This window comes from Podarcis liolepis, assembly GCF_965112155.1.
Source record: "Podarcis liolepis genome assembly, chromosome: 17".
NCBI lineage: Eukaryota > Metazoa > Chordata > Lepidosauria > Squamata > Lacertidae > Podarcis > Podarcis liolepis.
The window spans coordinates 42,689,999-42,716,621 of record NC_139571.1 but is presented as its reverse complement, the minus strand read 5'-3'; the positions used below and the strand labels follow the sequence as shown (position 1 = coordinate 42,716,621).

Here is a 26,623-nt window from a genome sequence, read left to right as displayed (position 1 = left end):
TCACAGTGTCCACCCAGAGATGCCCCAGCGGTACCCAGAAGCAGAACAATGGGGCACCAGCACTCTTCCCAGGAACTGGCATTCAAAGGCGACTCTAATACTGAAGCCTGCTTCTTGGGAGAAAAGCAATGACAAACCTTGACAGCATCATCTTAAAAAGCAGAGACATCACCTTGCCAACAAAGGTCTGTATAGTAATAGCTATGGTTTTCCCTGTAGTGATGTATGGAAGTGAGAGCTGGACCATAAAGAAGGCTGATCGCCAAAGAATGGATGCTTTTGAATTCTGGTGCTGGAGGAGACACTTGAGAGTCCCATGGACTGCAAGAAGATCCAACCTCTCCATTCTGAAGGAAATCAGCCCTGAGTGCTCCCTGGAAGGACAGATCCTGAAGCTGAGGCTCCAAGACTTTGGCCACATGATGAGAAGAGAAGACTCCCTGGAAAAGACCCTGATGTTGGGAAAGATGGAGGGCGCAAGGAGAAGGGAACGACAGAGGACGAGATGGTTGGACAGTGTTCCTGAAGCTCCTAACATGAGTTTGACCAAACTGCGGGAAGCAGTGGAAGACAGGAGTGCCTGGCGTGCTCTGGTCCAGGGGGTCATGAAGAGTCAGACCTGATTAAATGACTGAACAACAACAACAACAACAACAACAACAACAAATTCCAAATCATGGAAAGTGCCTCCACGGAGCCAGCTGGTTCTCATCAGGAGCAAGATGGCTGATCAGCAGCAGCTGGAGTCACTCTGCCTTCTGCTTCTTCAGGCTGCTGCTCAGCAGGTGAAGCTGACTCCTGGCCCATGACAACCATCTCCAATTGTTCAGGTACCATAAAAATAAAAAAACGGGTCTAGAAATGTACTGGAGACCAGGAACCAAGTGCTGACATAATAGGTGAGCAACATCCAGTCCGTCAGAAATCACACAGTTCTCAACCAGCTGGACTGACAGGTTTGACTACCTGTTTGTAACACCCCACTGCACCTCATTGCACAGATCCATATGCAGAATCTGCTTCTCCTTGTGAATATATCACTGTGACTATGGCATCATTTGACTATGACCTCGGTGATTCTGTAGCTTCAGCGACTGATTAATTAACTATTCCTTCTATTCATCTTTTGGATTCTGGGCCTCTAAGGAAATACTGAAGGATTAACTTCAGAGATTTTCTGTACAACCTTGATTAAGCCGAGAGTCTTATGTTTCAGTCAGTGGAGTTCTTAAGAATAATAAAACTTGTCATAAAGTCACAAGCAACTCTGCATTCCCCTCTTGACTGACAATTAGAAGTCACCGGGGATGAGTATTTACTAATTTATGTCTGGCAGGGACTTCAGAATTGGCTTTCAAATAGCTATAACGGTTATTTTTTATTCTCCTGTCCAATAAATCAATACCACTTTTCATGGATGAGGCATCTACTACCCCTGTCAGTTGCTAATGGCATCACTAATCACTATTTTTTTTGGCCACATTTACCAGTAGGTGTCTGATAAGACACAGGGGCTGTGAAATAAAATACTAATTATCAAAATGATCGCAATGACAGCTGATTCATTAATAGTAGCTTATGTGTAGTTATTTCAGAAGAACAACGGAGCAGTTCAATGCGTATCTACGCAGGAATAGGTCTCGTTGAGTTAAATGAGACATACTCTCATTTGGGCTTGCAACGTTAAAAGAAAATATCATCTCACAGTTTAAGCCAAAGCAATTTCTAAACTCGCAGGACAGCTAACTATTCCTCTTAGTAATATATATCTTTTTAAATCAGAGGTCTGCTTGGAAAAGCTTCACTGCACTGTCTTAGGTCACTAATGGATATGTCAGGCCAAGCGTTCCTAAGCTGTGGTCTGTGGATTTGTGGTTGAAGGTGGGAGATGGCACGACAAATATCCGTATTGATTTCCAATTGTACTTTTATTTCTTCTTCTATTTTTTATATTGTATTTTGCTGTATTGCAATTTGAATTCTATGGAATTCAAATTGTAATGCAATAAAAAACGCAGTATATAATAAATAAACGAATATATAAGAAATAAAACAAGCGATAAAAATACAATGGGAAATTGCACCACATTACAGTTGCTACTTCAGGCAGAAAAATCCTTCGGTGGTTTTCAGGTGGTTCATGGCAAGTTGGGGTTTGGAACCCGTGTGAGGCCACAGATAATTATGAAGATACTGAAAATAGTTTTATTGGTTCTGTCTGATTTGTGCTGTTGTTAATTTTAACTTGATTTACATGTTTTTTTTTATTGTACATTTCTGAGTTGTTGATAAAAATGGTGCCATTCTTTGGTCATCCCAACCAACTAACTCATCCAATGTAGGGATGAGGAATTTGTGGTCTTCCCATTTTTGTTGGATTCCATCTCCCTTAATTTCTGACTGTTGGCCATGACTGCTGGGACTAGTAGAGTTCAACAACCTCTGAAGGGACACAGGTTCTTCGACTCTGACCTAGAGATTTGACACATATATAGATTAATATGCCTTTCTGCCATCATGGAAAGAACTAATAGCAAGTTAGCAAAATTGTACCATTCAAACGGAGAAAGTATAAGATCAGAGCATTAATACCCTATCTGTTGTGTGTGTTGAGTTTTCCTCTGGGGTGGGCAGGGGGAGTATAAATTATCTACTTGACATGTTGTTACATACGATTATATCCAACATAATGCACTTATAATGGCAGGCATTTGCACATTGCCCATCTACCAGGTGCAATCATGACAGGCCACACAAATCATCTGGAGAAAATGTGAAAATGGACCACTCTTCTGATTAAGGACTACCACACGTTTATTAATTTAACAGCTTGTCTTCAGCTTTGTCCATCTGCTCATTCAAATGTTTGTTGGCTCTACATTTACTTTAGGAGAACTGTATCCAAACGGATTTATATAATGCCTGGTTTCGAGCGTGTAGAACCATCACCTGGCTGCCAGACCAGACCGGACCAGGGAGCACATTTTCATGTGGCATTATTTTGTTGCTGCTTTTCCGGAAACTAGCAACTACACTGGTACCTCGGGTTACATACGCTTCAGGTTACAGACTCCGCTAACCCAGAAATAGTACCTCGGGTTAAGAACTTTGCTCCAGGATGAGAACAGAAATCGTGCTCCGGCGGCGCGGCGGCAGTGGGAGGCCCCATTAGCTAAAGTGGTGCTTCAGGTTAAGAACAGGTTCAGGTTAAGAAGGACCTCCAGAACGAATTAAGTACGTAACCAGAGGTACCACTGTACCTGTACTACATAAGAAAATTAGAAGTTCTACCTGTGATAATCTCAGATGAAAATAGTATAAAAGGTACATTGATTTATTTAAAGTTAAAATATTCCACAACCACTTCAGTCTTCCCAACCGAAGAGAACAAACAGCACTTCCTTCCTTAAACAAGTGAAAGCATATCTTTCAAAGCGGCGGGTGCAAAACGCTTCCTTGGTGTAACTGTAAAAGCAGAGACTACCACTATTACTATGACTTAATGTGATGCATGAACTAGGCCAATGTTTCAAAATTAAATGAGCCATCAGAAGCTGCCTATAGATATGTATGAAATACAAGCAAAAGTGAAGTATACAAAAGGTGAATTTATTAGTGCAGCAATTTCCTTAAGCAACATAAGGGGAAAAAGAGAGTTAGAGTAGAAAGCATTACAGTTAGAAAAGAAATATATATAGAGAGAGGTGACAAAGAAAACCTATGTAAACTAGGTGCATATATACATGTATTGGATGATCAATATATACTGATGAAACTGAGGAAGTGCTTTTGCATATTTGTTTGTTTTAAATAATACATTTTTGGAGGGAGGAGTAATTAAGCAGCCTGTTATTACAATATGTCCCATCTACTTACACATATAACACTCAAGTTGGCAAATCATTTGAAACAAAGACAATAGACAAGTTATGCCATCTGTCTGGATTGGTAACAGAAACATTACTTCCTTTAATGAGGGCATTTTAAATTAATTTCTTCATTGTTACACCATCGGCTAAGCCAGATCTGTCTTACCAGTTATTTCTTGAATAATACTATACATAAGATGGATCAAGATGATCTGAATGAGTTAAGTTCAAGAAAGTAAGTGACTGAGACATGGGGAAATATCTGGGACTGGTTGTTATGAGAGGCTTCAGGCTATGGTAGCAACTCGATTCATTCCTTTGTTTCATAGGTGCAGCTTCATTGATTCATGGTAAAAGGCAAAACAACTGCAATTAGTTGTAAAGATGGATTAAGACCCTTAAAACACCTGCTCATTTAGACCAGGTGAGAGAAGAAGAAGAAGAAGAAGAAGAAGAAGAAGAAGAAGACGACGAGGAGGAGGAGTTTGGATTTGATATCCCGCCTTTCACTCCCTTTAAGGAGTCTCAAAGCGGCTCATTCTCCTTTCCCTTCCTCCCCCACAAGAAACACTCTGTGAGGTGAGTGAGGCTGAGAGACTTCAAGAAGTGTGACTGGCCCAAGGTCACCCAGCAGCTGCATGTGGAGGAGCGGAGACACGAACCCGGTTCCCCAGATTATGAGTCCACTGCTCCTAACCACTACACCACACTGACCTTTGGTCCTCCGCATGTTGCCAAACTGCAACTCCCATCACCCCTGGCTGTCAGCCACGCTAGCTGGGGCTGATGGTCGTTGTAGTTCAATAACATCTGGAGGGCCAAAGGTTCCCACACAGCTGATACAGACCAAATTCCATTCCAGCCATTGTCACTGCTGGACAACTGCTTAGGACCCCTTTTACTTTTCAGGATTGCACCATGACACATACAATGAACAAAAAATCATTGCATATTAAGTTCTGCTGGAGGTCCCTACAGGGGATGAGTAAGAAGGATCACACACTTCTGCTTGCCCTACCACTTCCCACCCAATAAAACCTGCTCTGGAACAAATGTCAATCACCTGTCCCATACCTTCTGATTGTCTTGACATTCTTGGGTGCCATTGTGTGCTTCAGGGCTAAGAGGCTGCACATAGAGTGTAAAACTGGGGCCTTGGACTCTTCCACTCTGTTTCTTGGTGAATATGGCTGGGTTAATGGATTAGGTCAGCCATGGCCAAACTTGGCCCTCCAGATGTTTTTGGACACCATCCCTAGCTAACAGGACCAGTGGTCAGGGATGATGGGAACTGTAGTCCCAAAACATTGGGGGGGGGCAAGTTTGGCCATGCCTGGATTAGGTTAATGGATTGGGCAGCTGGAGGGCTTTCAGAAAGTCCCCTCTGGTGGCCAGATAGCTCCAGGGTTTGGTGGCCTTTGGGCAAGCTCACTTCCTTCTTGCTACTGCTGCTTTGCCTATTCACTTGCCCTCTTCTTTTAGACCCAATCTGCAGAGCTACCCAGAGGGAAATGGCAAAGTGGGTGTTGGTTGCTGCTCTTTCTTCCTGCACCTCTCACACATCGAGGAGGCAGAGGAGAAGCAGGGTCCGGGGGCTCCAGGAAATGACCATGGTGGGAAAGGCAGATCATAGAATCATAGAATCGTAGAGTTGGAATAAACCACAAGGGCCCTTGAGTCCAACCCCCTGCCAAGCAGGAAACTCCATCAGAGCACTCCTGACATATGGTTGTCAAGCCTCTGCTTAAAGACCTCCAAAGCAGGAGACTCCACCACACTCCTTGGCAGCAAATTCCACTGTCAAACAGCTCTTACTGTCAGGAAGTTCTTCCTAATGTTTAGGTGGAATCTTCTTTCTTGTAGTTTGGATCCATTGCTCCGTGTCCGCTTCTCTGGAGCAGCAGAAAACAACCCTTCCTGCTTTCTGTCTTTCATCTCTGACATGGCTGTTGCTGGTGAAGCATGCAAAAGTTTTATTTTTGCCTTCGCCCCACAATCCCCCCAGGTAAGACTCAAACAGGTACGGCTTGCTCTCCATCCCAATGCTGTCCCCACTGAGCTAACAAAGTTGGCTCCTTTAAGAACGTGGCTGCCTTGAGCCAGTTTCTTCTTAGTGGTGCTTTCTGCGCCGTGCCCTGCTTAGTCAAAAGAGCCTTCATTTGTTGTCTGTACGTGTGAACGCTTTAAGGGAATTCATGTGCGCACTCTATGAATATACTGCCCTATATGAATATAGTATATAACAAATTGTATAATGGTAAATGAATAAAGGTTAAATACTTCTGTTAAGAATTAGACACTGGAGCCAAGCGATTCTATGCCCAGAAATCCACCAGGGAATCACCCTGGCAGATGTTCTGCTGTGTCTGAGTCTGAGAGTGGAGGGTAAATTCAAAGAAAAACAAATTACATACTAAGCCGTGACAACAGACATACCTGGGGAAGTTATGCCAGTAGAAATCAATTGGGGACCATGCCCCCAATGACATCCACCAGCTGCCCACAGACACCGTCAGGCAGTGAGCTCATGGTATCCATGCCATACCCCAAGAAACACCTTTGCATCACCCCACCCCACGGGGTAACGCAGTTGCACACGCAGAATCATAGAATTGGAAGGGACCCGGGGATCATCTAGTCCAACCGTCCCTTACGGGGATAGAACCTGCAACCTTTGTGTTCTCAGCAACACACTCACCAACTGAGCTATCCATTACTTATATACCAAGGAGGCAGCTGGTTCAAATACCCTACAGCAGTGGTTCTCAAAGGGTGTGGCATGAGAGAATGCCAAGTGTGGCAGGAATGTTAGACAGGGCACCTAGAACAAGAAGGGTTAGCAATGTGCTCTAGTTTCCATGTGTGCACATTGCAAAGTGCTCCCTTTTTGTGCAAAGCACCCCTTCTCCTGTTTCATTTTAAGTTGAGCTACACCAGAGACATCACCTTGCCAACAAAGGTCCGTATAGTTAAAGCTCTGGTTTCCCCAGTAGTGATGGATGGAAGTGAGAGCTGGACCACAAAGAAGGCTGATCGCTGAAGAATGGATGCTTTTGAATTCTGGTGCTGGAGGAGACTATTGAGAGTCCCATGGACTGCAAGAAGATCCAACCTCTCCATTCTGAAGGAAATCAGCCCTGAGTGCTCACTGGAAGGACAGATCCTGAAGCTGGGCTCCAAGACTTTGGCCACCTCATGAGAAGAGAAGACTCCCTGGAAAAGACCCTGATGTTGGGAAAGATGGAGGGCACAAGGAGAAGGGGACGACAGAGGACGAGATGGTGGGACAGTGTTCTCGAAGCTACCAGCATGAGTTTGAACAAACTGCGGGAGGCAGTGGAAGACAGGAGGGCCTGGCGTGCTCTGGTCCAGGGGGTCACAAAGAGGCGGACACGACTAAACGACTAAACAGCAACAACACCAGCATGAACGAGCACGTAGGCTAGGAGTGGGGGAAACCAAGCAAAACCAAAAATCCAGTTACCTCTTGTTGACAGCATCTTGTTACGCCACAGGCCTGTTTCTCAAAATCCTAGGGTGGCTCACCTGGCTCTTCAGAGTGACCCTTTTCAGTGCAGAGGGCTCTCCAGTTGAGCAAAGAGCCCTTTCTCCATAGCTGCCCACTATCATCCTGGTGAATACCAAGTATTCAGGACCAGAGGCCAGATACAGCCCCATGATTATCTATTACATTTGTATACCGCCCACATTGACTTCTATGGGAGGAGAATTTCTTATATATCAGTCTGGGGCCAGGGTCATTACAGGGTTTAGGCACTACCAGCCCTACATCTGCACCACAACCCATTTTCAGAGACTCCGCTGGCAGGACTTGGCTGGGGGAGCTTTTCCTCACTGGGGGGGGGGGGGGGGCTTTTGGCAGTGTTCTGGGGAGGGGAGGCAACACCAGCATCGCTTTCATCCTGCCGATGTACCTTCGTCTCCACTGCCTGCGTGACACTAACATTACTTTCTAAAGTCGTGGCAGAAGATTAAGCCCTAAAGGTTGCATGCTAATGCTTTGTAGCGTTTCAGTGCCTTGTGAAATCAAAAGCGAAACAGGAACTAATTGTTACCCATAAACTCAAATGATATATAGAATAGATTTGAACAAATCAAGGCTTTCCTCTTGCCCTGTTTGGGTTCAGGGAAAACATATTTTCTTCCAACTTCTTTATTAGGACATGAATTGATGGGCTGATTGTTTATTAAACAAGGCAAGATTTTGTTAAGCAACTGCTGGAACATATTTTGGCGAGAATAAAGCTCAGAGAATCCAGTCTGCAAGAAGAGATTAGTATAACTCAGTACTGCATATCCATTAAAAATTGCCAGGAAAGTTTTCTGGGCTTGAGTTCAGAAATGCTTTCTTTCTTTCTTGCAAGTGATGGTGGGGGCAGCAGTTGCAGTCTGTGGGGAAAGAACAGCAGGGTTCACTTTTCCATCTCCTAGTTGCAACAGGTAGCAGCCCATGAAGGAACCAAGCCTGATAGCAGATTGCAAGGGCTGTGAAGGAAAGGCATTCATTTGACAAAGGAAAACAGGCCAGAATTCCATGACCATCAGCATAACATGAACTTTACAAGCGGTGTTTTTAAGTATCGGCTTACCTCAGGGTTGGCTAGGTTGGTGCCTGCCCAGAGCGTAGGCCCAGGGGACACAAAAACCATGCCTCTCCACTCTGGCTTGGAGTGCCTGCTCATTCACATGCTCTGGGCGCATAGCTGTCAACTTACAGATTTGAAAATAAGGGACCAGCAGCCTCGAAAATAAGGGATCAGCAGCCAAAATAAGGGATTTTCAGGGCACAGGTATGTTCAACTTCTGAGCCCCTCCGAGCCAAAGGCAGAAAGCCCAGCCAGCAGCCAAACGAAGCCTCAAGCGGTGGTTCCCACAGCGCAGCAACCCGGCAAAGGGGATGCAGCAAGGGAAACCACCGTCACCTCTCCGCTGGGAAGCACTGAGCAAAGGCGAGTCCCCAGGCAAGGCAGCCAATTTGATCGGCACAAGGCATGCAAGCTCCACCCCCCAGTCGTTCTTAGATTCCTTATTGGGTGAGCAACACAGCCAAGCAACGCAGTTGGAGCCTCCCTCCTCCCTGGCCGGCAGGGAGGGAGGGAGGGAGGGAGAGGAGCTGCTTCCTTTGAAACCCGGGAAATTTAAGGGACATCATTAATAAGGGACAGCAGCGGGACACAGCGCTGGGATAAGGGACTTTACCGCCAAATAAGGGACGGTTGACAGCTATGTCTGGGCGGCAAGGTGAGGTGTGCAGGCTCCTCTGGCCTCCTCAGTGAAGGAATCTAGTCGCTGGCGTGGGCAGCTGCAGCAGCCCTGCAGGGTCCCCTCCCCAGTAAGCAGGTGATGAGAGGGGAGTGCCCAGCAAGGTTTTGAGAGAGCCAGGAGAGTTGCAGGAGGAGGAAAAAGGAAAGGAGGAAGAAGGGAAAGCAGCAAGTGCATGGAGGGAGGCAGATAGACAGACCAACAGAGCACGTGATGGAGGAGGGGAGGCGGAGCACAGCAGACCCCACCCGGATGGCTGCAGAAGAAGTCACTGGTGGAGCAGAAAAGGTGATGAAATGCAAACTTTTTGAGTTTCTGGTCCATGGTCTCTCCCAGCCAAAATAGCTCCTTGCCAAGGGCAAAGGGAACTGAGATACTCCTCTATTTTTAAGGCATTAATGAAGACCTAGTACATCGGGTGGCACTGTGGGTTAAACCACAGAGCCTAGGACTTGCCGATCAGAAGGTTGGCGGTTCGAATCCTGCGACAGGGTGAGCTCCTGTTGCTCAGTCCCTGCTCTTGCCAACCTAGCAGTTCGAAAGCACGTCAAAGTGCAAGTAGATAAATAGGTACTGCTCCGGTGGGAAGGTAAACAGCGTTTCCATGCGCTGCTCTGGTTCGCCAGAAGCGGCATAGTCATACTGGCCACATGACCCGGAAGCTGTACGCTGGCTCCCTTGGCCAGTAAAGCGAGATGAGCGCCACAACCCCAGAGTGGTCCGCGACTGGACCTAACGGTCAGGGGTCCCTTTACCTTTACCTGGTACAGTGGTACCTCGGGTTAAGTACTTAATTCGTTCCGGAGGTCCATTCTTAACCTGAAACTGTTCTTAACCTGAAGCACTACTTTAGCTAATGGGGCCTCCCGCTGCCGCCGCACCACCGGAACATGATTTCTGTTCTCGTCCTGAAGCAAAGTTCTTAACCTGAGGTACTATTTCTGGGTTAGCGGAGTCTGTAACCTGAAGTGTATGTAACCTGAAGCGTATGTAACTGTACTCACATTGAGGTATTGTTTCAACTATACCTCCTTCTCCTTGTTTTTTTTTTTTGGTTACACAGTAAACAGATAAACAAGGAGCAGTACAACTTTTGTCTCCCCATTCAATTCATAGTCTTTTTCACAGTTCTTAATTTACATTTGGTGAGAGACACTTCCATCGCAGACACTTTCTGTTAAACTGAGTGCACTATAACACACACACAGACACTTTTATGTCTGCAGTCAGATAAGTAGAATTCTGTAAACCAAAACATGGCATTGATTACAAGGCTGGAACGCATGTTACAAAGCAGACATCGAAGTTTTCAAAAACAATGATTAAATATTGCTCAGGTGAAGCATATAAGGACAAAAGAGCACCAAAATTATAAAAAGAAAAAGGACTGTGAAGTGGGATGCACCAAAAATGACCAGAGCAAGACAACATCTCAAATTTCATTCCTACTTTAGGATAAACAGCGAACAATTAAACTTAACAATTGGGATAGCTTAAGTGAGTGGTTTAAGTTTCGTAACTCAAGAAAAAATAATAATAAGCAAATCTTTGCAATCTAGGTAAACATGTATTCCTGGTCCAAGAGTTGTGATCATCAACTGTACCTTAATGCTGAAGTAAAATGTATACAGCAGAGAGCAGTTTCCTCAGTCCTTGATCATGAGAAAATACACGGTAGCAAGAATTTTAAAAGCCTGTAAGAACAGCATTCGAGATAGGCTTAGGGGACCTTCTATCATAACCAGTTTGGTGCTTTTTGGCACACCCTATCTTCCATGAGGGACGCGGGTGGTGCTGTGGGTTAAACCACAGAGCCTAGGGCTTGCTGATCAGAAGGTTGGCAGTTCGAATCCCCGTGACGGGGTGAACTCCCATTGCTCGCTCCCTGCTCCTGCCAACGTAGCAGTTCAAAAGCACGTCAAAGTGCAAGTAGATAAATAGGTACTACTCCGGTGGGAAGGTAAACGGCATTTCCATGCGCTGCTCTGGTTCGCCAGAAGTGGCTTAGTCCTGCTGGCCACATGACCCGGAAGCTGTACGCCGGCTCCCTCGGCCAGTAAAGCGAGATGAGCGCCGTAACCCCAGAGTCGTCCATGGCTGGATCTAATAGTCAGGGGTCCCTTTACCTTTCTTCCATAAGTCTATCCCGCCCCTCATAAAAGCATGATGTTCAACAAATGATGTTGGACCCAAACTCCTCAACCAGCATGACCAATAGTCAGGGATGTTCACAGTGGTGTCGCATGGGTTGTCAGTACCCAGGGCTGCACAGAGAGGTGGTGGGATGGAGGGAAACGGACAGAGAATGCATGCGCATTCAACTGCCTAGCCGTGTCCACGTCACCCGGAAGATCGCGACTGCAGAGATAAGGAAAGAGTCCTTCCATTGTCTGCAGAGGTCACTTCCTGGTTTGCATGCAGAAGCCATTTTCAGTGGAGCCCAGTGGCAGAATCACACAGCTGTATTGAGGCAGCAGTGGGTGTTGAAATTTTGCGTCCCTAAATTTTGCTCCAGGGGCAATTGCCCCTGTGCCCTGCCACGCTCCGCCACTGGACGATGGGAGCTGTAGTCCAACAAGAGCTACATTAAAGATGCCAGAGAAGTAAAACAGAATAAAAAGGTAACAGATGGTTTTTCTGATTCTAAAGTACAATCTTCTGAGGCCTCACATACTAGATCATAACTCTTTTAATCTCCTGGTAACGTTCAGAATTCAAATAGCAAAAGGGTAGAACTTGCGAGAATTGTCATTTTGATTACCCAGTAAGGCATCATCTACACTGACGTTTAAGAAACAGCAAGGGATGTTCTTGACAGTTACAGTCCCCAAAGATCTTACACATTCCTCCAGACACATCAGCAGCCCTGGGAAATATTATGCTACGTGTTTAAAGAAGAACAAACAAACTTTCCAAGGCCTGCGGAAGGAGATAATTACTTTACAGGTTTGGTCAGGATCCTCAAGGATATGCTGTTGAACATTGGGTAATTTTGCAGGAGTAAATCTCCCTTCTCTCTCTTCCTTCATTCAGCAACCACAACTCTGATCCAAAGAGTCTCTCAGACCCCATAATTAAATGAAGATAGTGCCAGCTCAAAAAGCATTTAAACAGCCTTGTAATGGGTGACAGTTTTCAGAATTTGTTATTTCACAGCTAGCATTCCTATATAACATAAATGCAGTTCTTAATTTCGTTTTTCAACCTAACCCAATGGATTTGAGGTAATCTGTCGGTCATTTCTGAAGCTGCTGAATGGATGCCATTTCACTCCAGTAGAGCTCCACTCCAAGAATAATCTCTCCACACTGTAGAATCGTGAATTTCTCTTCCCTCGTGGGAGAGATACGTGCATTTGGAGATAGCTCAGATATAGTGCAAGAGGCCAATTCTGCTTGATCCACCATTAACCCTTCTCTCAATCTCTATGGACACCCAGGATCAAGTCTTCCTCAAAGAGGTCAAATTGTTACTGATAGTGGCGGGTAGCATGGAAATCACACCAAACTGGAAAACTTCTTTATACCTTGATTCAATTTTCTGTGAAACAGAAAGTTTTCTATTCCTATCCTTACTCCCCATTTGTTCTCTCATTAAATGACAGCATGTTCCACCAATATAAAAAGAGAACTGTTCCTGTTGGCAGATTTACGTGTAACTGCTGCTTTTAAAAAAAAAAGGGTTGTGAAAATTCACTACAACTGATGTTTACCTGCATTATTTATGCCTGCAATGCATTTTCCGTGTCTTTCTGTGCAATGATGCTGTGTGTAAACTCCACTAGTTTACTAGCACATTAGTGTCACCCTACATTACAAGGTAATTACTTCAAACCACTGCTCCGTACGGAAACATAGTGGATCCTGTAAATCACTTAAGAAAGCCGGATGCTGAATCAGCACTCACAATTAATGTTGACTCTATTTCGGTACTTCCCATTAATTAAGAATATTTAAAAAGATTAGTTGCACGTATTAGTTGCGCTATTAAACACCAGTTTAAACCTATTTCTAGTCAAGCAAACATACCATTGACACTATTTTATGGGATTGCTAGTGCTTATTCGTAAACATATTAATTCTACAGGAAGCAGAGACAAGCTTTCTTTGGCATGCGGGAAGTGGTTGCCATTGGGAGCCAGAGACAGAAAAGACACAAGCGCTTGTTTGTTTTATTCTGCTACAAGGCCACCGTCCAACTTGTTGCTTCTTTTCCTTCTCAGTTTCCCTTGCACAGCCTCAGTTTGGAGGTGCAATGACATACTGTATTTTTCCATGTATAAGACTAGGTTTTTCCCCTAAAAAATAATGTCAAAAATTAGGGGGCGTCTTATACACTGGGCCGTCTCCACCCATTTTCTTAAATCTGAATCCCCCCAAATAGGGGGTGTCTCATACATGGGGGCGTCTCATAGACGGAAAAATACGGTTCCCACCACTTTGACAATGGCTTGCATTGAGATGGCCAACTCAATGGTTTTGTGAAAATCAATAACTTCCATTGTTTTAGTAAGGGATACAATGCTGCTTACATCTGAAGGGCGCTCTTTCTTTGTACTTGCATTCCACAATGAGAGGGTCTGGAAATGATTAAGAGGTCACTGGACAAGTGGCTGGACAATTGCACCCTCTTATGTACTTTCTAACGGAACTGGCTAATCTTGCCCTGTGTTGAAATTGTGTTTTTTTTTCACTGTTCATTTTTACAGGCAGATTAAAAGGGATTGAAGCTAAAGCGAAGGGCTTTGTAATGGTACCAGCAGAAGCAAATTAACATACAGGAGTCTTTGAAGTTTTATTTCCCCTAGAGATAATCCTTATGTTTTGAAATCATGACATTATATTGGTGATATTTCTCATTTGGGATAGCGATACTACTAGGTTAAATTCTTTCTTTCTTTTTAACTGACAGTCTCAGAGACTCCAGTATCAGATTTGAAATATATTTCAGTGAAACAAATTGAAATTATCTGCACATTAAGAGCATTAGTAAGACAGGAAAATTATAGAACTGTGACAAAGAAAACCTACAGATTATAACACTTTCCTGAATTTTCAAAGTTCACAACCTAGAAAAATATTGTAGGTTGATTTTTGAGAAAACACAGGAATTGTGCAGAGAGGTCACACACAAAGAAGACAGAAATGGAGACTATTCAAAATATATCATCCTTAAAACACTCCAAAAAGCCCAAATGAACTTCTGCTCCAAATAAAGCACGGCTGGGTGACACCACAGAATGACAGCGCACAAAGTCAAGGACTGAGGAAGCCTGACATAGTGGTGAGTATTGGACAAACCGCAAATATAACTGACGCACAAGTGGAAGGTGAACAGGTGGACCTGCAGAGGATTCATGGCCCCAAAGTCCGAAACTACGCAGGAAATTGTAATCTCCTGGAGATGGTTAAAGAGCGTTACCAAGTGGAAGACCTGAGAACCACTTCAGCAACGATCTTCTGCAGAGGGGTAAGGAGTGATCGCTCGGCAGAAGAACTGTTAGCCTTGGGTATCGTCTGTAAACAAGACCTCAAGGTTCTCTCATTATGGGGTATCATTGGAGGCATCTATACACACAAATTAGGGACACGGGTGGCGCTGTGGGTTAAACCACAGAGCCTAGGACTTGCCGGTCAGAAGGTCGGCGGTTCGAATCCCCACGACGGGGTGAGCTCCCGTTGCTCGGTCCCTGCTCCTGCCAACCTAGCAGTTCGAAAGCACGTCAAAGTGAAAGTAGATAAATAGGTACCACTCTGGCGGGAAGGTAACCGGCGTTTCCGTGCACTGCTCTGGTTTGCCAGAAGCGGCTCAGTCATCCTGGCCACATGACCCGGAAGCTGTACGCCGGCTCCCTCGGCCAATAAAGCAAGATGAACGCCGCAACCCCAGAGTCGGCCACGACTGGACCTAATGGTCAGGGGTCCTTTACCTTTTTATACACACAAATTTTTCAATAAAACCACAGCCTTCTCTGGCGCTGGAAGGTGAGCATCCAGGAAACTGCCCAGGTAAGTACGGGAACCTACTAAAAAAATCCATACGTCTGCACATATACAGATGCAATTTCTGAGGGGTGTGGCGCACCGATGACGATTTTTAAAAAATAAAATTGTTTTGTGGGAATATATCTGCTTTTCAGGAGAATCCCATTTTTGCCTACAAAATGAGCAACATATAAGTCATATTCAGTAATACTAGTTTAAATGGTAGAAGGAAAACAGTAATTTTGCCAAGAGTAGGGCAGCCCCTGAGATACAGAATAGATTATACCATTGTACATCCTTTTTGTAAATACTTAATGCAAGTTGTGACTCCTGTGCAAGGCCATGTTGCGTCTTGCCTCATCATTCCCAGTCTGGTTGAAATTGCCGAGTGCATTTGTTGAGTTCTCAACAAAGTTAAAGTTCTCTGCAAATCAAACTTAGGCCAAATCCAATATATCATTTTCAAGGCCATGGCTGAATTTATCATGGCAAGCTGAGACAAGCCTTTTGGTGTGTGTGTGCGTGCGTGCGTGTGTGTGTGTGTGAGAGAGAGAGAGAGAGAGAGAGAGAGAGAGAGAGAGTGTGTTTTTGAGGAGGGAGACCCCCCAACAGGGCTCAAATCCCATATTCGTCAAAAGATTCCTGCCTTGCGGGGGGTTAGACTAGATGATCCTCAGGGTCCCTTCTGACTCCACAATTCTATGATTTTATGAATGCAAAATACAAGCTGCAGAACTGCACCAGACAAGAAATCCGTGGGCTGGCTTATGCAAACCATTCACAGACAAAGCTACTGATTGCTGGTGATTATAGAGCATCAAGGAAGGGTCTCAGGTCTGCAGAAAACTAGGGGTTGCCAAGGTGATGGGGAGGGGTGTCAGGTGATAGGAAAGAGTGTCATCTTGCAGAAGGCTTGGGTTTTGGGAGAGGTGCACTGGGAAGAAGGAGGACAAAGACCAGACCTCCCTGAGCTGCTGGACAGGCTAGAACTCTGCGGGGCCCAGATGTCAGTACAGTGGTACCTCTGGTTGCGAACGGGATCCGTTCCGGAGCCCCGTTCGCAACATGAGCAGAACGCAACCCACGTCTGCGGGTCGTAATTCGCCGCTTCTGTGCATGCGTGTGACATCATTTTGAGCGTCTGCGCATGCGTGAGCGGCGAAACCTGGAAATAACCCTTTCCGGTACTTCCAGGTTGCTGCGGGACGCAACCTGAAAAGACGTAACCCGAAGCAAACGTAACAAGAGGTATGACTGTACAGTGGTACCTCAGGTCAAGAACTTAATTCGTTCCGGAGGTCCGTTCTTAACCTGAAACTGTTCTTAACCTGAAGCACCACTTTAGCTAATGGGGCCTCCTGCTGCCGCCGCACCTCCGGAGCACAATTTCTGTTCTCATCCTGAAGCAAAGTTCTTAACCTGAAGCACTATTTCATTCTTGGGGTACAGTGGTATCTCTGGTTATGAACTTAATTCGTTCCGGAGGTCTGTTCTTAACCTGAAACTGTTCTTAACCTGAGGTACCACTTTAGCTAATGGGGCCTCCTGCTGCCGCCGCACGATTTCTGTTCTCATCCTGAAGTAAAGTTCTTAACCCGTGGTACTACTTCCGGGTTAGCGGAGTCTGTAACCCAAGGTGTTTGTAACCTGAGGAACCACTGCATAACGTTCTGCATTCCCTCCACTGTAGACTTAACAGGTGTAAATATTGAGGTAATAAACCATATTTCAGAAAGACACCAGTCACTGCTGTGCCTCCACCTTCCCAACACAAACACAGCCCTGCCTAAGCACCGGAAACCCCTGGAATTTCGCACCACTCATGAAGACTGGGATGGCATGTAACTATATATATATATCCTTGAAGAATTGCTTAAACTCACCCCCCCCCAAACCAGTAGCTGTGTTACACATAAGTAATTCCCAGAAGCAAATTGTGTGACTGCAGCAATGGAACAATTGATCTCATTGCCTGGTCTGAAACAGGTTGAACTTTTGTAAGTGTTCCAGCTGAGACCTCTACAAGGCTTTAGGGCCACCCATGGCTTGTTTATTTACTTGCTATTTATTTTAAATATATATATTTGTATTATCGCAGTATCATAAAAATATATCACAGTGGTTTACAACAATATATAAACATATAACTTTCTTCCCCTGCTCCAAGGAGCCTTGAGAACAGAGGCAGTAGGTGGTGGAAGCTCAAAAGATCCTCCACCAAATCCAAATCCCTTCTGAGATCCAAAATAAATCCTCTGCTTGAAGCATATTAGCTACATTGGCACTAATATGGGGTCCCTGTACGTTTCCGAGCGCAATTCAACATGTTGGTGCTGAGCTTTAAAGCCCTAAACGGCCTCGGCCCAGTATGCCTGAAGGAGCATCTCCACCCCCATCGTTCAGCCCGGACACTGAGGTCCAGCGCTGAGGGCCTTCTGGCGGTTCCCTCCCTGCGAGAAGTGAGGTTACAGGGAACCAGGCAGAGGGCCTTCTTGGTGGTGGCACCTGCCCTGTGCAACGCCCTCCCATCGGATGTCAAGGAAATAAACAACTATCTGACTTTTAGAAGACACCTGAAGGCAGCCCTGTTTAGGGAAGTTTTTAATGTTTGATATTTTGTCGTTTTTTTAATATTCTGTTGGGAGCCCCCCAGAGTGGCTAGGGAAACCCAGCCAGATGGGCAGGGTAGTAGTAGTAATAATAACCATCATCTCATCCACCTCCTTTCTGCAATATTTAACACATTCTCACCACCCATTTTCTCCTCTAGCTGCAACACAGTTAGTCCAAAGAGCAACCCAGTAATAGACGTTTGGTGATCACTGGCTGCGAATCCGTTTCAAAACTTGGCATTAAAATGAGGTCAATCTAAAGAGACAATCAAGCAGACTGCCTCACAACTGGATACCAAGATGTAGAACTCTCTGGCATTCCCTGGGGGGCTGACAATTCAAGGCTTACCAATTATGCTTATAAACCAATGGCAAAAGCCTAAAACCATACCTATCAACATGTTGATCCTGTGACTTGCCTGGTGACAAAAGGCAAGATTAATCATTCCACATGAATCCAAGAGTCACAGGGAGACCACCAATTAATCACTGCCAAGAGTAGCATTTAAGTCCCCTGTAAACAACAAATGAAACTGCAGCCTCCAGAAGAATTCCTACCAGCTGCTCAAAACATGCATTTATTTTTGCCATTTATATGCCATCCAATTAACCAGGTCCTCTTGGTGGTTCACACCTTCAAAATCAATAAAATAGGAATGGAATCAAAATGAAAATCAATCAGCACAAAAACTGTACCAGCGCAAATAAAGTCCATATCACCTTATACAGACCAGGAAAAATAAGAACCACCCCTTTGTGGCATGCAAACATTTACACATAATATGGAGCCTTGTGCAATGGAGATTGGAACACCTCATAAGTGAGGTCAATAATGCCAGCGATAACAGATCCCAAACAAGCCCCAAAATAATAACCGGATTCTTGACTAAAGGGGGAGACTGAGGCTAAGATTTAGCAAAGTTCATTTTGCCTGTATTTTTCTCTTCGCCTTCTTCCAAGTATCTCAAATATGAAAAGCTTCCCACGGTTTACAACCTCCTTACTCTTTCCTTTGTTTCTCAGTACTTTAACGGAGGTATTTTTTTTTAAAAGGTGTATTGTCATTTAAAAAACAAAAGCAAAACAGACTTGTGGAGGTGGAGAGGCTGTCGCTGCCTTTATTCATCTCGACTTCTTCTTCTGCCGCTTCCTGATTTTGAATGAAAGGGAGAGGAACCGCAACCAAGAATTACCGTATTTTTCGCTCCATAAGACGCACACACATTTCCCCTTACTTTTTAGGAGGGAAAAAGTGAGTCTTATAGAGCAAAAAATACGGGACATTTATCCCCCTTGGAGTACAAGCTGGAACAGGAAGTGGGTGCCATTCATGTTCCCATTGTTGCCACTTCTTTAGCAGTGCCTTGCGATGAATGGGGCACTTCACATCTCTCCTGACTCCAAGCAAACCAACAAAGAAGGCGCTATATACCAGATATATTCTGTTTATATTTTTGGAGGTTTTTCTTTCAGAGCTTTTCCCAAGTGGGATATAGATCTGGCGGACTGGTTCCAAAGAACGCTGCAACTCAGAGAACGTGACGGATGCATCCAAGGCAAAGAATGAGCCTGGGATGCTTCAAAGCTGTTAAATTGCAACCCACTTGGGACAGAATACCCTTCGTGGGGCCAGTAATGTAGCCAAACTGTGCTGAGTCCATGAATGCTTTCACCCAAGAATTATTACGCTGCTAACTCACCCTTAAACGATTGCCTCTCGAGGTCCGAGTCCAGGTGAATGGGAGGAACCAGGTAGGAAACTTGGCCGTGGTGTACCTGCCCTGTGGAAAAACAAAATGGATGAACGTCTAGTATTTGAATGTGAACTGTTGGTAGAGATTAATAAATCAGAGGAAGACTATAGGACACAAGAGAAATAATATAAGGCGTCAACCTATTTTAACAGGTCTGGATAAACGGAATATCTCTGATATTCAAAAACACACAAAATGTCTTAATCAACTAATTTAGGTAAACAAATAAAATACAAATGGAATAAGCAGAGCCCACTACTTGCATTTCAACTAAAAGCAACAACAAAAGGGGGAAATTCCCCAACTAAAGTTGGAAAATGATACAGTCAAAACTTCAGGGAAGAAGTCGGTAGAATCCTTAAAATATTAGTCTATATTATAGAAATCAAATAACCTCAATAAAGGAGTAATATTGAAGTTTATATCTGAAATAAATATTCCAAAATTAACTGAGGGAGATCAGGAACTACTGAATGAGCCCACCCCTAACAGTGAAATACTCTAAGTCATTAAGGTTTTGAATGAGAATATGGTGCTAGGCTGTGAAAGTTTATCATCAATCTATAAAATCTTTCATGATTTCCTACAGACCTATATCACTGCTGAACAATGACTAGAAGATATTCACTGGCATTTCGGCAAAAAGATTAAATGGTATAAATACATACAAGAAGATCAAAGAGGGATTTTATGGAAGGGAAATATTAGGGACATAACGAAAACACAACATACCGTGGACTAAAAACTGTTTCATTTTTTATGTGTTTTGTGATTTAGCATATATTATTTGTAGGTTCATTAGTTTGTCATATTCTTTTATGATTTTGTGTGTTATATTGGCTTAACTTCAAACCTGTTATTGTGTACGCTACTACTATGCAAATTCCAGTTTTCGGTGTTTTACAATTCCTATTTTGGAAATACAATGTTTGTTTTCCTTGTTAAAAAATTAATATAGAATATTAATTTAAAAGGAAAAGAAGAAAGGAAGACAGCAGAGCCTACTATCATCTATGTTATCAATCTTGGTTTAAGAAACCCTGGCAATTAATACAAGTGATAAGGAAACAGAAAAAGGACACTTTTATTTTAAAATATGTCAAACATATTAAAAAGCTACAGATAATGTTGTTCTGGCATTAACCAAACCAGTTATCATTAGAATTAAACAAAAGAAAAAACACCAATGAAATATCTGGGAACAAGCGGAACAAAAAAAAGGAAGATTTATATGTATGCATTCCCAAATCTCAGCAGCAGATGACCTTTCACCAAACTGGCCATTTTAGTTAGATAAGCCTTTGACTGATAGGCTGACTTGTAAATATGTTGCAACAGGCTTAAAGTGATTGCTTATATTGATTGTGTTGGTGTTTTACCAACATTATTTTTATGCTACACAGCGTTATAGAATTGGAAGTGACCTTCCACCCGCACAGACATTTTTATTTAGGCACTGAAAGGGAACTCAAAGGCAATCTTGTTCAGTTCTCTTGGGATGGGGGAAAATTCAGTGTGCAGAGCATGGAGGCTATTGGCTTGCGAATCTGGACTTTTCTGTTGCAGTCACACACGCGAAGGTGCTGCTTGTGGAAACACAACGAAGTGTTTATTATAGGAAGTCTATGACCTGGGTGCCGGGACGTGGGTGGCGCTGTGGGTTAAACCACTGAGCCTAGGGCTTGCCGATCAGAAGGTCGGCAGTTCGAATCCCCACGACGGGGTGAGCTCCCGTTGCTCGGTCCCAGCTCCTGCCAACCTAGCAGTTCGAAAGCACGTCAAAGTGTAAGTAGATAAATAGGTACCACTCTGGCGGGAAGGTAAACGGCCTTTCCGTGCGCTGCTCTGGTTCGCCAGAAGTGGCTTAGTCCTGCTGGCCACATGACCCGGAAGCTGGACGCCGGCTCCCTCGGCCAATAAAGCGAGATGAGCGCCACAATCCCAGAGTCGGTCACGACTGGACCTAATGGTCAGGGGTCCCTTTACATTTACCTTTTTATGACCTGGGTGGGTTAGATACTTTTTAGAGTTCTAAAGTACACCGAGGTGCACAAAACAAAGGCGGCCATGCTTGCCCGCTTGGAGAGATCAATCCAAGACGATTTCGTAATTCGAGGTCCCCCAGGGAAGTGTGAGAGGGAGGTGGAATTTAGAGAGGATGCAGCCTGAGAATATCCATCTCAAGAACCTGGAGCTCCCTTACTGTGTTTTAACCCCATGCAAACCTTTCTTTGAAAGCTGAGCTGCACCTCGACTTCCAACAAATCCCTCCCATTGCAGGAAACCCACTCCTGATAAGTGGCCAGCCAACCTCTCCTTTAAAAACTTCTAACAAAGGAATGTCCATCACTTTAGATAAATATACCAGTTGTGGGGAGGGAGGGGGGTCGTGACTCGGCAGAGTCAAAGGGAATGTATGGTGCTATTACAATTTGTTGGAAAAGAATATGCAAGGAAAACAATAAAAATTCACTTGAAAAAAAAGGAATGTCCATCACTTTAAGACAGGGGTCAGCAAGGCTTAACTTGCCTGGGCCAGCAGACGCGATTTCCGGCATCTGTGCATGCGCAGACACGATTTCCAGAGCCGTGGAAGCGAGTCCCCACACCGCACTGCGCCAGGACTCACCAAGTGGGTGGCTCGGTTTGGGGACAGCTTGTCCTCAAACAGTGACAGTCAACACTCAAGGCTGTTTGTTGCTTAGATCAGTAGCAGATAGAATAGCTAAACAGTTTTTTATTAGGAGGGGCCCTTCACCATCTTACAAGTGCACTGAAATATAATTACCAGCAATGCCAATACCACTCTTATCCCTGTTGCGTCAGAAGCAACTGTAATCTCCCACTGTTTAACCTCCTTTACAGGTTAAACTGTCTGGTTGCAGGCTATGAGCACGTGGTTGTGGAGCATGCGCATCTCTGCATATGTATAGCTGCAGGGTGCACAGAGGCAGTTGCAAGGGAAGGTGGCAGCCATGATCATTTCTCCCCATATGTGATGACAAGGACCGGCTAGAGTGTTGGGGGGCTCCAGCTGGGGAACCCCCAAGGGAAAGCAGCTCAGAGCCAGGGGATTGGTGGTGGGACAATGATGAGTGGTCAGGAGGAGAAGAGGGAGCAACTGGGAAGAGGAGGGGTCAGACGCTGACGATATAACATGGCTTAGTCAGCTGGGAGAGTCTGTGGCAGAGATCATTCCCAAAGTGGAGGCTGGAGAGGAGAGGGGCCAAGAGGCAGAGCCAGGATGATGATGATGATGATGATGAGGAGGAGGAGGAGGAGGAGGAGACCGCCCTATACCCAGAGGTCTCAGGGTGGTTCACAGAACAATATCAAAATATAAAACCACAATATACATAATCAAAATAAAAACAACCCAATAACCGCCCCCCACAAAGAACCACATTTTACAAGGGCACAGGATGTCAATCAAATCAAACAAAGGCCTGGTTAAAAAGGAACTATTATTATTCATTATTTCTTGTGAAGAAGCCAGGGGGTCTCCCCCTCCTGCTGCGACCAGCTCCCCTTCCTTCTGGTCTCCCAGAACCAGAAGAAGTATGAAGAGGGAGAAGCAAGGCAGGCATGCATGGCAACGGAGTCTCAGATTGCTTGGGAAGGACCCAGGAGAGGAGGAGACTTAGGGAACTGTGGGGGTGACGGGGACCTTCAGTCCCCACGACTGCCTCCTAGGGGCAAGATCTACCAGGACAAGTAGCTGTGCTCACTAGACCTGGCCTCTTGAGTTGACCTTGTTTCCTTGGATAAAGAGTTAACTTCACGGATGCCGTGTGATTTATTGCTGACCTGCTCCTGACATGTGCCCACAAGCCCAGAAAGGTTAGTGACCCCTCGTCTAACCACAGCACCACATTGAAATATTCCACAAGTAAAGGAATAGGCCTTGCACATAGTTTCCACCAGATGGCTCCCTCTGCAAGCACTGGGATACTGGCAAAATTCTCACTTCAAAATTTAAACTGGGCATGTGACTCCTGAGTATGAAAAATATGTCTGCTTCCTTGCAGAAGCAATATTGGCATGTTTTTGCCTCTGTTTTATTTTAAAATTAATAATAAACATGTATCTACCATGAGACCAATTAATGACAGTCCGATAAAAAACATGAGAGTAGTGGATAATTGATAGATGGTAAACCTTGTTGCAATAAGCAGTTATTTTCAAGGCTCAGAACCACGGCAAAGTTTCTTATTTTGTTAAATACATAATTTCAGTTCCCCAGTGTGCTAGAGAAAGAGCTGTAGGCAGAAACTTATTTGCATTAAAAATATGCAGTTATCACTCACCGGTTTTCCATAACAATTTACACTGCTGTTAATCTCTTTTCTATACAGGTTAAGTTAATGATACGTAGATTGTGGTAACAGTTAGAGTAACCTTCCTATTCCAAATAATATTTGTGCTATAATAAAAACAAGTTACTTCCTCTTGTGAGGCATATTGGAAGTAATTAATATTGTTCCCCACTGAAATGTGTTGTTGTTGCTCTAAGCTGTTTCCCAGTGAGCATCATCTCGAGCGCGGACCTGCTGTCGTTGTAGCTGGGGTTTTTAAAAAACGACTTTCAGAAATGTCCCACATTCAACCGCTTTTGTGGGCTATAATGCATTCATAATGCACTGAAAAATAATGTCTGCAAGAAATCTGCTATAATGTACTCCTTGGCACTGCGGTTGCTTTTGAAATTAGCAGCACCAGGTAGGGGATGCATTAATTACTTCAATACCTTGACAGAATAATCAACCAAAAGCTCAGGAATTCAAATTCCAGCTTTGCTTGTGTACTTATTTTGGCTCGATGGCACCCTCTGTCTCAAGAGATAATGGAGTGTGTCTCCGGGGGTGAAGTCAAACCGCTGTGTTAGCAAAGTGACCTCCCTGGGGCACAAGCCTGGTCCTGGGCTGCCCAGATGACAAGACCTCAGTCTCGGCCTCACTGATGAGACCCAAAGAATAGCAGAACAACATTTGGCACCAGCTTGGCTGCAGGAGTTGCCGGAAGGAGGTGTATCAAGAAGCTATCCAACCGCCTTAGGGACTCCACTCCAGATTTGTGTCGGGTTTACTCCTTAGCCTTTTCTTCTCCTGAAGATATCCCACAAGGCAGTGGAGGTTTAGGATCAGAGTTTTCCTTCTCCTAGATGGGCTAATTTCCCAGGTTGATGAGCCCAATCTGCCCCTCACTTTCCTCTAAAGCATGTGCAGAAACCACCTCCTTGACCAATGGACTCACTACTCATCTACTCAGTCCGCTGGGTCTCATCTTTGCATGGCAGGGAAGTCCCTAACTCACTGAGGGTTTGAGACCCATTGCCTACCTTCACCTGGTTTAGCTGGCCAGTCAAAGCTGTTCCCAGGATGTGGCCGCTGTTGCAGGCTGACAGCTTCTAGGAGCCACAGGCAAGAACTGAGTTCAGGGTGGGGACCAAAGGTGAACAAACTACTCCAGAAGGTGCAAGACATGTCCCTCACCAGAGGTACCACCCCTCCCCTGACACCCCATACTGTGACTCAAGTTATCATGATCCTGTAAGCCAGCATTTCTCAACCTGTGAGTCCCCAGATGTTGTTGAGCTACAACTCCCATCACCCCTAGCTAGCAAGGCCAGAGCTCAAGGATGATGGGAGTTGTAGTCCAAGAACATCTGGGGGCCCACAGGTTGAGAAAGGCTGCATGTAAACTATCAATTTAGAACTTTTGAATAAACCTTGTTCTCACATGTTCTTTACACACACAAACCACTTTAAATTCTTCTGCTGTTTTTTTTTTTTTTGCACACCCCAGCAAGCTACAGGCAAATCTAAAGAGGAAACAGGAAGCCGCTGTGGGAAAGATAAGGGGGTGAGAGCCCTGAAAAGCCTATAGCGCATTTGTGATCCTCTTAAGAAACCAAGGTGTGACTGACGCATGAACCATCTGTTTCAAATTTTAGACATAAATATAAGGTTTGAGGGCATTAAGCTTGCTTCTCCCTCCCAGACATCAAGGATAATTGGTTCCAGTTCCCAGCTGATCTGGGCCAGAAGAGCTGAAGGGAGGTGCCCTCTGATCCCATCTATGGGCCAGAGGACTAAGGGCCAGTGGAAGGTTGCACCCCCTGCCTCCCAGGAAGAGAGTCACAGCAAGGAGAAGATGAGCCTGGCCTCATCATTGTCCAGAGAAGGAGTAGCTGCAGGCCATTTGCTTCCACCCTCGTCTCTGCTAGAAAGAACATTCAGTTGCCCTATGACTGCAGAACTGAAGGGAAGACTGCCTTGGCCCCATCCATCAGCTGGGGAACAAAGGATGGTGGAGTTCTTTTCGTTACGGACGGGGTTTTGCATGGTTTTGTATCACTGCAGCCTAGTGTAAGCCACATTGATGATCATTTGATCAATAGGCGGGATGTAAAACAAGAAAGAAAGAAAGAAAGAAAGAAAGAAAGAAAGAGATGAAAGTCACCTGGAAATTCTTGCAAACATTTTCTAAATAAAACCACTGAATATTCCATTTCAGGACTAGGTGTATTTCTGAGACCTGAACAAATCTGGTCAAAGCTGGAGAATGTTTATCGTGTTTTTTCTCTCCTAAGAAGATTCTATCATCATCAGTTACTACTGTTTTAGTCTATGGCCTAAGGGGTCTAAAAATGGGCTGGCTGTTACCATCTGGGATGTCTCTTTTTTAATATACTACATCCCTAGTCCTCTTCATGGATCACTGCCTTGTCGTGGTGAAGCAGCTTGAATAGCTCCAAGAAGCTACGAGTTTTTCCATGCAGGGCCACCCAAGATGGACAGGTCATAGCTGAGAGTTTAGACTAAACGTGATCCACCTGGAGAAGGAACTGGCAAACCACTTCAGTATTTTGCCAAGAAAACTCCAGGAAAACCTTTATGGACATAAAAAAGGAGAAGCTTTGAGAAGAAAGAGAGAGTTTCCAAAGCATGCTCTGGTTCATGGGGTCATGCGGAGTCGAACACGACTAAGACGACTAAACAACAACAACAAACAAGAACATCCCTAGTAAAATTACCCATCACTGGCTATCAGCAAAAAGTAGCTTTCACTGAAAATATACCTAAATTGTGCAAAGAAAAGCCAAAAATATGTAGAACCCA

The 26,623-nt window shown here is 44.6% G+C and overlaps 1 protein-coding gene across 32 annotated transcripts in view; it reads right to left on the bottom strand.

Moving 5' to 3' along the window:
* The window catches only part of ADGRL3 (adhesion G protein-coupled receptor L3), a 515,832-nt gene that overhangs the window by 171,345 nt on the left and 317,864 nt on the right, over nucleotides 1–26,623 (bottom strand). For all 32 annotated transcript variants that reach the window (XM_083481628.1, XM_083481645.1, XM_083481648.1 and 29 more), the window contains one exon: nucleotides 19,449–19,529. In XM_083481628.1, the coding sequence (XP_083337754.1) occupies nucleotides 19,449–19,529 (81 nt within the window). The remainder of the gene's footprint in view (nucleotides 1–19,448; nucleotides 19,530–26,623) is intronic.